Source organism: Oncorhynchus clarkii, chromosome 8 (assembly GCF_045791955.1).
Source record: "Oncorhynchus clarkii lewisi isolate Uvic-CL-2024 chromosome 8, UVic_Ocla_1.0, whole genome shotgun sequence".
NCBI lineage: Eukaryota > Metazoa > Chordata > Actinopteri > Salmoniformes > Salmonidae > Oncorhynchus > Oncorhynchus clarkii.
Genome location: NC_092154.1, coordinates 39,796,386 through 39,806,988, shown reverse-complemented (window position 1 = coordinate 39,806,988; position 10,603 = coordinate 39,796,386). Strand labels below are relative to the sequence as shown.

At 41.5% G+C, this 10,603-nt stretch overlaps 1 protein-coding gene across 1 annotated transcript; it reads left to right on the top strand.

Annotated features, from left to right (window-relative positions):
• Positions 1–8,781: 8,781 nt before the first annotated feature.
• On the top strand, positions 8,782–9,408 carry LOC139415447 (uncharacterized). Its single transcript, XM_071163536.1, has one exon. The coding sequence runs from the start codon at positions 8,782–8,784 to the stop codon at positions 9,406–9,408; it is 627 nt and encodes a 208-aa protein (XP_071019637.1).
• Positions 9,409–10,603: the final 1,195 nt, after the last annotated feature.

Sequence of the window (10,603 nt, the reverse complement as noted above, 5' to 3'; positions counted from 1 at the left end):
GTTGCGTTACAAATTTTGGGTGCTGGTACAGTTTATATTTAGGTGCAGGAGCTTCACAATAAATTTGAGCTAATATTCTATAAAAGGAACAGGAGCTCAAGCATGATTTTGAGATATGAAGACGTTATTGTAAATTTTATGAAACTGTTAAATGAAAATGTGCATATGAAAACCATAACTCGCACACAGATTGGTTTACCTGGTATGATACATTGACATTCCACATGACAAAGGTTGCCGACTCCTCGTGCATCTTCAGGAGAGTATTGGCAGAATCTGCGAAAGCCAGCATGAGGAGAATAGTTGGGTCAGGTTATGTTTTTCTTCTTCTGGTTATCTAGATCTCTGGCACTCTCTTGAGGCATTTGTTTTATTTCATCAAACCGTAAGCTTAAAGCATTAGACAAGCTCAATGCATATAGTTGATTTTATTAAAAACACATAGGGTGTGTCTACAGTGCATTCGGAAATTGTTACGTTACAGCCTTATTCTAAAATGGATATACAAATTTTACAAAATTTCATCAATCTACACACAAGACCCCATAATGACAAAGCAAAAACAGTTTTTTTTTAATGTTTGCAAATGTATAAAAATAGAACTGAAAAAATAAATTGACATAAGTATTCAGACTCAATATTTTGTTGAAGCACCTTTGGGATCGATTACAGCCTTGCGTCTTCTTGGGTATGACGCTACACACTTTTCTCACCTGTATTTTGGGAGTTTTTCCCATTCTTCTCTGCAGATCCTCTCAAGGTCTGTCAGGTTGTATGGGGAGCGTCACTGCACAGCTATTTTCAGGTCTCTCCAGAGATGTTCGATCGGGTTCAAGTCTAGGCTCTGGCTGGGCCACCCAAGGACATTCAGACTTATCCCGAAGCCAATCCTGCATTGTCTTGGCTGTGGGCTTAGGGTCATTGCCCTGTTGGAAGGTGAACCGTCACCCCAGTTACGTCCTCAGCACTGTGGAGCAAGTTTTCATCTGTACTTGGCTCCGTTCATCTTTGCTTTGATCCTGACTAGTCTCCCAGTCCCTGCCTCTGAAAAGCATCCCCACAGCATGATGCTGCCACCACCGCGCTTCACCACAGGGACAGTGCCAAGTTTCCCCCAGACTTGACACTTGGCATTCAGGCCAACAAGTTCAATCTTTGTTTCTTCAGATCAGAGAATCTTGTTACTCATGGTCTGAGAGTCTTTAGGTGCCTTTTGGCAAACTCAAAGCAGGCTGTCATGTGCCATTTACTGAGGAGTGGCTTCTGTCTGGCCAGAGTGACCACTGGGTACTTAGTTACCACCCTGACCAAGGCGATTTTTCAGTTTGGCCATGCGGCCGGGTCTAAGATAAATCTTGTGGGTTCCAAACTTCTTCCATTAAATAATTATGGAGGCCACTGCAGTCTTGTTGATCAACTTTCAAAGCAGAATTATTTTCCCATTGTTTCCTCAAATGCAGTGTATGATATACCATTTTGTAGCTCTTAGTCTCTACTTTTATCCAATGTAAAAAACAGAAATTAAAATGTTGAGACCGAATCCAGGTGGTGAGTCACATTTGATATGAGACTCGAAATTGAGCTCAGGTGCATCCTGTTTCCATTGATCATCCTTGGCATGTTTCTACAACTTGATTGGAGTCTGGCTGTAGTAAATGTAATTCCTTTGTCCTCATGGCTTGGTTTTTGGCACTGTCAACTGTGGGAAATTGTATAGACAGGTGTGTGCCTTTCCAAATCATGTCCAATCAATTACATTTACCACAGCATACTTGGTTTTCTTCCCTTGACATGTGCGCTTGCATAAGCATAAACACACATGCACAACGGAACATCCAATTAGGATTTATGCTAGGGTTCGAGCAAAATACCAGCCTTGGTAATGTTGAACATTTATTTTGTCTTTCCTGTAGACTGCACAAAACTAGTGCCTTACAGCTGTAGACTTATCATGAACTTAGAATAGTATCCTAAGCAAAACCCCGCAAATTAGGAAAACCCTAGATATGACATTAGACAATGCCATGATAGTGTCATTTTGCCAAGACCATGGACGTATATAGAATACAGTCCAATTAGATGATTAAGGTGGCATAAACTATATTTTGTTTTGTTTATGCTTTCATTTCAGTTTGTTTCATTTTCTTCGGCACGTAGAAAGTGATAGAGCTATAAACTCCCCCCCATACAACCATCAGTTAGTGCCACAACACCGCTCAACTGGGAGGAAATGTAATGACATTTTTTATGAGTGTGTTTTCGTTGTTAACATCTGCCTAAGTTACTGCCCAGATCTTCCATTCTGGATGACCAGACGACGGGTCCGGAACGGTGATCCCAATCCGGACATCCGCTGCCCAGCCTTGGGGCGGACTTCTTCATTTGCAGAAACCCTACCCGGGTCGACCACCAGAGGGGGACAACGATGGTCTACAACCAGGACAACCCACGGTCATTTTTATGTTGGTTTGCAATGTACAGGTTAATCGCAAGATTGAAGCCAACATGGGGGGACTGTCATGACGTTGGCCTGTGGGTGAGGTTTATGACCCCCCCCATAAATACCTTTCTCCCTTTCCTCTCTCTTGACTCTACAGAAGAACTCTTGAAAAGCCATCGTTAAACATAGATAGTCTGGAAACATCAAAAGCTGGGGGGAAAGGAACCATATTTCGGTTATCCAAGCAGTTGAAAATACAGTGGGGAGAACAAGTATTTGATACACTGATGATTTTGCAGGTTTTCCTACTTACAAAGCATGTAGAGGTCTGTAATTTTTCCCATAGGTACACTTCAACTGAGACAGAATCTAAAAGAAAAATCCAGAAAATCACATTGTATGATTTTTAAGTAATTAATTTGCATTTTATTGCATGACATAAATATTTGATACATTAGAAAAGCAGAACTTAATATTTGGTACAGAAACCTTTTTGCAATTACAGAGATCATATGTTTCCTGTAGTTCTTGACCAGGTTTGCACACACTGCAGCAGGGATATTGGCCCACTCCTCCATACAGACAGATCCTTCAGGTTTCGGGGCTGTCGCTGGGCAATACGGACTTTCAGCTCCCTCCAAAGATTTTCTATTGGGTTCAGGTCTGGAGGCTGACTAGGCCACTCCAGGACCTTGAGATGCTTCTTACGGAGCCACTCCTTAGTTGCCCTGGCTGTGTGTTTCGGGTCGTTGTCATGCTGGAAGACCCAGCCACGACCCATCTTCAATGCTCTTACTGAGGGAAGGAGGTTGTTGGCCAAGATCTCGCGTTACATGGCCCCATCCATCCTCCCCTCAATACGGTGCAATCGTCCTGTCCCCTTTGCAGAAAAGCATCCCCAAAGAATGATGTTTCCACCTCCATGCTTCACGGTTGGGATGGTGTTCTTGGGGTTGTACTCATCCTTCTTCTTCCTCCAAACACGGCGAGTGGAGTTTAGACCAAAAAGCTATATTTTTGTCTCATCAGACCACATGACCTCCCATTCCTCCTCTGGATCATCCAGATGGTCATTGGAAAACTTCAGACGGGCCTGGATATGCGCTGGCTTGAGCAGGGGGACCTTGCGTGCACTGCAGGATTTTAATCCATGACGGTGTAGTGTGTTACTAATGGTTTTCTTTGAGACTGTGGTCCCAGCTCTCTTCAGGTCATTGACCAGATCCTGCCGTGTAGTTCTGAGCTGATCCCTCACCTTCCTCATGATCATTGATGCCCCACGAGGTGAGATCTTGCATGGAGCCCCAGACCGAGGATGATTGACTGTCATCTTGAACTTCTTCCATTTTCTAATAATTGCACCAACAGTTGTTGCCTTCTCACCAAGCTGCTTGCCTATTGTCCTGTAGCCCATACCAGCCTTGTGCAGGTTTACAATTTTATCCCTGATGTCCTTACACAGCTCCATGGTCTTGGTCGTTGTGGAGAAGTTGGAGTCTGTTTGATTGAGTGTGTGGACAGGTGTCTTTTATACAGGTAAGGAGTTCAAACAGGTGCTGTTAATACAGGTAATGAGTGGAGAACAGGAGGGCTTCTTAACGAAGAACTAACAGGTCTGTGAGAGCCGGACTTCTTACTGGTTGGTAGGTGATCAAATACTTATGTCATGCAATAAAATGCAAATTAATAACTTTAAAATCATACAATGTGATTTTCTGGATTTTTGTTTTAGATTCCGTCTCTCACAGTTGAAGTGTACCTATGATAAAAAATTACAGACCTCTACATGCGTTGTAAGTAGGAAAACCTGCAAAATCGGCGGTGTTGTCTTCCTGTATTGAAAACAGATAGATACGTCTGCAATTTGATCGATTATTAACGTCTAAAAATACCTAAAGTTGTATTGCAAAAGTAGTTTGAAATGTTTTGGCAAAGTTTACAGGCAACTTTTGAAATATTTTGTATTGACGTTGCGCAATTTGGAAGCTGTTTTTTTCTGGATCAAAGGAGCCAAATAAATTGACATTTTGGATATATATGGACGGAATTAATCGAACAAAAGGACCAATTGTGATGTTTATGGGACATATTGGAGTGCCAACAAAAGAAGCTCGTCAAAGGTAAGGCATGTTTTATATTTTATTTCTGTGTTTTGTGTAGCGCCTGCAGGGTTGAAATATGCTACCCTCTTTGTTTACTGTTGTGCTATCATCAGATAATAGCTTCTTATATTTTTGCCCGAAAAGCCTTTTTGAAATCTGACATTTTGGCTGGATTCACAACGAGTGCAGCTTTAATTTAGTATCTTACATGTGTGATTTAATGAAAGTTTGATTTTTATATCAATTTATTTGAATTTGCCGTGCTGCATTTTCCCTGGCTTTTGGCCAAGTGGGATGCAAGCATCCTCTATACCATAAGAAGTTAAAAGAGCTCAGATAATAAGCTGTTCCAAGGAAGTGTGGACTTGACGTTGAAAGGACAAAGACCACCTACCGAACTAAGCCAACCTTAGAAAACCTAAAGAAATTGTATCGAATTTCAATGTGAAGGTGACGACCTGCATGCCGGAAGGATGAATTTCGACTATACCAGCCAGAATATAGCATGAGCATATAGCATGGCAACTTGGTATGAACTTTGAACTCTTATTCACTAAAGAAATGATACCTCCTAGCCGTGGAGTTAGCAGCAGTCGCTAAACGTGGGCTAGGAGAGGACGGACAGAGTAGCCATTCTATCACGCTCCAGTTCACCACTAGACAGTCTTCAGAGGACCAAAGATCCATGCTGGACCACCCGGACTCCCATCTACCGAAGCGCAGAGTAATTATTTATTGCATTCTCCTTTTTCAAATGGGCGGTACTTTAGAATGCATAAGATACTGTATTTTCGATACTACAGCTTCTACCTTTGTTCCTCAGTCTTCCCACTCTTTCACCCAACCTCCTTTCACCCAAGCCGTCATGTCAGCTCCGTCCACCAGGGACGTTTTCTTTATGACATAATTTGTAATCAATGTATGATCCATTCTGTGTGATTATTTAGGGATTTAGTGAATAAATAATTAAACCACATTTTGTATTGCTGATTCAACTTGTTAGCCAGGGTTCGTGAAGATAACAACCAAGAATTTACAACTTTGGGCTTTGCGGAATGAGTAACCAGAAAAAAGCCATTGCTTAAATCTCTTTCAGGATAGGGGGCAGCATTTTCACTTTTGGATGAATAGTGTGCCCAGAGTGAACTGCCTCCTACTCTGTCCCAGATGCAAATATATGCATATTATTATTAGGATTGGATAGAAAACACTCTGAAGTGTTTGACATTAGATTTATGGAGTTTTACTACGCAATAAAAAAATATTAAAAGCCGCGTTCAACACGATTACCTAAACATACTGACCAGCTCCAATAGACAGACGCGTGCTACAGTATATGGTAGACCAATCTCTCGGCATGTCCAGCCCACTGGCACAGCCCACTCATTATCTCAGCCAATCATGGCTAGCGGGAAGGTTACTCACTTTTTCTCTGGTTAAACCAACTAGATTAATTTAACAATTTTATTCGATTTACAGATGGCACACAAGCACATGAAAGTTCACTGCCAAAAAACACATTTTGATAAAAAAATATATTTTACATTCAAACAGCTGTCCTGTGAACTCGTGACTTGCGACATACGCATAGTTTCTTGAATACATACTTATGTAATTAGGTATTTCTGTTAACATTTTCAAAACATTTTAAACCGTGTTTTGTTTTTGTCAATATGGGATACTGTGTGGAGATTGATAAGGAAAAAAATATTTAATTCTCTTTAGATTAATCATGTAGGTAACAAAATGTGGAAAAGGGAAGGGGTCTGAATACTTTCCGAATCCACTGTATATAGAAAAATACATGTGAATTTTTTGGACTAATCGATTGGTCGAATTTACAGACTACTTTCGGTCAACTGAGATTTTTTTATTCGGAGACAGCCCTACATGCTAGTTCCATCCTGGTCGTGCAGGGGACTAATTCCATGGATAGAGAACAGAAGATCATATGTTTGAATCTCACTGACACCGTGCTACAATAAAAAATTAATGTTTGCCTTATTAAAGCCTAAGCAAAATAAATAGTTCAAAACAGCTAACCTCAGCTAGTAGTATTATTAAAAGTCTTATTGAAACATTGCTAAACCTCCAAAAACCTATAATTTCCGTTCTCAGAACGTTAATAAAACCTTCCAGGAAAAACTTCAGGGAACCATAGGATAACGTTCGTATAACTTCCCTTCAACCTAAAAATGTACTTTCCCAGAACAGGTGACATTTTCACTGACGTGGAATCTCCATGTCTTCATCCCCAGAACTAATGGAATAACAAAAACATAGGTTCCCACAACTTTCAAGGAACCAAATGTGCTGGGTTTGGTCTCCACAAATGGAATCATGAATTAAATGTCTTACCTGAGAGCCACAGCTGTCTATTATACTGGTATCATCCAATAAGTATTTATCAAAGCTTTTGAATTTCTGCGGTAACAGAAGGACCATAAACTGCTGAATTGTTGCTGCTGATGTTGTTAATGTTGACTATGGCACCTCTGTGACCTGAGTAGTGGAAAAGGCCAAATAGCCAACCAGAGACAGACAGGGAAGCATTGATAAAGGGTGACCTCAGAGATGATTACCTTGACCTCCAGTTAACCTTAATGGAGTGTTCTAAGAGATAACAGAGAAAACTGAGACATGTAAGGGCAACTGTGGAACACACTGACACTGTGGCTCTGTTCTATCAAAGAGCCGTGTTTGGATGTTATGCAGTTGATGGTTACGTAATCAATTAATCAATTAAATTAAACAAGTAGAAATAAAATAATTTTAATAATGTCCTCAAAGTGCTTTTTGATTTGATTTCTGAGGTAATTCTCATCAGTTCATTACTTGAAACAAATTCAAATTAAAGCGTAGCTTGTGATGATGGTGTTTTATTTTCAAAGGAGAAGCAATTTGTTTCTGTAAGAGTAAGTTAATTATTCATTATTTTCTATTTTGAAAAGTGAGCAGCTCTGTAGACATAGACAAGCTGAAATGGTGCTGGCTGGAACATTGGCGTGTGAGTATTTCATTGGCTGAGGGAGGAAAAGGTCATTATTTTAATGAAATTCTTAGCTGCTTTATTCTCTACTGTGTTTCAGAGAACAAAACAGTGGGCTCCAGTGACGGGCAATTTGACAAAATACAGCAAACCACCTGCAATGTTTTCTGCATTTTAATCAGACTAAAAGCTGGCTTTAAATTACAGCAATATTAATCAAATAGGGCTGCCTTAAAGATGTTTAAATGAATTAGGCACTAGCTCTCTCTATAGGCTATGTGGGGATGCTCAGCTCTTGCGTTCACTACTTTTGTATTTACGGCTGTATAAATCCCAAGCCCATGATGCTATAAGTTAGTATCATTAAACTGTTATTGCTCTAACTATTCCAAACAGCACTTTGCCCATCCGCCCCAGCGTAAGAGAGAGACGCACATTTGTCAGGTTTATCAAAACACATCAGTCATGTTTCTCTTTCCACTAAATCAGTTGTCACACTATATCGTAGCCTGTCTGTCCCACTGATACATCACACAGCATCCTGGGAACTACAATAATAAATAATATAGTCTGCTATGTTCTTTTTGTATTTTGTTTTTAGAGGGCACACCTGCCACAAATGCCTTTCCCCGCATTCACGTCATGAACTAGGAATTCTGGCAGTTATTTTTGGCCTTACCAGTATAAAATCATCAATAATCATCAGACAACCAATAATATACTCCCAGAGATTAGCTTGCTCTACTCAGACAATCATAAATATGCAAGGTATTTGATATGATCCTCTTTGATGATATTATGTGTGACTTGAAGTCCTAAGTACACTAAACAAAAATTTGAATGCAACAATTTCAAAGATTTTACTGAGTTACAGTTCATATAAGGAAATCAGTCAATTGAAATAAATTAATTAGGCCCTAATCTATGGATTTCACATGACTGGGAATATGGATGGTACATGGCTTGCAAACTAAACTCAGCAAAAAAAGAAACGTCCCTTTTTCAGGACCCTGTCTTTCAAAGACAATTCGTAAAAATCCCAATAACTTCACAGATCTTCATTGTAAACGGTTTAAACACTGTTTCCCATGCTTGTTCAATGAACCATAAACAATTAATGAACATGCACCTGTGGAACAGGTCGTTAAGACACTAACAGTTACAGACGGTAGGCAATTAAGGTCACAGTTATGAAATCTAAGGACACTGAAGAGGCCTTTCTACTGATGCTGAAAAAACCCAAAAGAAAGATGCCTAGTGTCCCTGCTCATCTGCGTGAACATGCCTTAGGCATGCTGCAAGGAGGCGAGAGGACTGCAGATGTGGCAAGGGCAATAAATTGCAATGTCTGTACTGTGAGACGCCTAAGACATCGCTACAGGGAGACAGGACGGACAGCTGATCGTCCTCGCAGTGGCAGACCACATGTAACAAAACATGTACAGGATCGGTACATCCGAACATCACACCTGTACAGGATGGCAACAACAACTGCCCGAGTTACACCAGAAATGCACAATCCCTCCATCAGTGCTCAGACTGTCCGCAATAGGCTGAGAGAGGCTGGACTGAGGGCTTGTAAGCCTGTTGTAAGGCAGTTCCTCACCAGACATCACCGGCAACAATGTTTCCTATGGCAAAAAGTGCTCTTCACTGACGAGTCGCAGTTTTGTTTCACCAGGGGGGATGGTGCGAGGCCTGTACTCTGGAGCGGGATCGATTTGGAGGTAAAGGGTCCGTCATGGCCTGGGGCGGTGTGTCACAGCATCATCGGACTGAGCTGTTTGTCATCGCAGGCGATCTCATTGCTGTGCATTACAGGTAAGACATCCTACTCCCTCATGTGGTACCCTTCCTGCAAGCTCATCCTGACATGACCCTCCAGCATTACAATGCCACCAGCCATACTGCTCGTTCTGTGCGTGATTACCTGCAAGACAGAAATGCCAGTGTTCTGCCATGGCCAGCGAAGAGCCCGGATCTCAATCCCTTTGAGCACGTCTGGGACCTTTTGAATCGGAGTGTGAGGGCTAGGGCAATTCCAACCAGAAATGTCTAGGAACTTGCAGATGCATTGGTGGAAGAGTGGGGTAACATCTCACAGCAATAACTGGCAAATCTGATGCAGTCCATGAGGAGGAGATGCACTGCAGTACTTAATGCAGCTGGTGGCCACACCAGATACTGACTTCTGCTTCAACCTCATCAATTAAGCAGCGCTTCAGAAAGACCAGAGTGAACACTTTGTCTGAGATTGCTGGTGTTGTGAAGGACAGCACTGTGACGGGTTAACATCCCACCGCTGGTTGGACTGGAGGATGGTACGGTGCTGGTGGAAAGCTATGGCTGGCAACAACACCTGACTCAGTTCTTCAGGCCGCTGCCACAGTTCAAGCGGTACCATCACTTCAGGTGAATAACATTTTCATAGCACAGTATGAGGTTATTGTTCTTATCTAAAATTGGAAGGTGAATTGGTGTTGTGCAATGTGTTCATTTTTTGTATTATTTCCTGTTTTACAGGTTCGATGCTCTGGAGCCTGGTGTTGTTGTCGCCAAGGAGCGTTCAGACTCAGTCCGGATCAGGCTTGAGCTGCTGCGCAATGCTGACTTCCTTCCTCCTATAGATGGTCTGCTTGTACAAGCACCATCTGGACTTGACACAGCTAGAGAAGATCAGGGAGTTTGTGACAAAGAGGCTATGGTCATCACATGCCCTGCACCAAAGTCAAGGGCAGGACAGAAACAGGCTGTCCGAATATAGATTCCCTTGTTCATGCGTGGTTCAGATGGACCAGTCATCACTAACCCTGATTGGATGCATATAACTACATCATCTATCACTGATATTGTTATTGATAATGTTTTTGTACATACTGTAAAGTATTTTATATTGACACTATCGATTTCTGATATTTTTACGATGCAAGTAACCATTTGGCTGTACCGTTTTCAACTTATGTAGAGACCGATTTTTGATTTGGATTTTATGTTTGGGTGGCAGGTAGTGTGTTGAACAAGTAACCAAAAGGTGGCTAGATCAAATCCTGGAGCTGACATATAAAGCTGTCA

Coding starts and splice junctions, on each gene's coding strand:
- LOC139415447 (XM_071163536.1), top strand. CDS start 8,782: ATGCCTAGTGTCCCTGCTCATCTGCGTGAACATGCCTTAGGCATGCTG.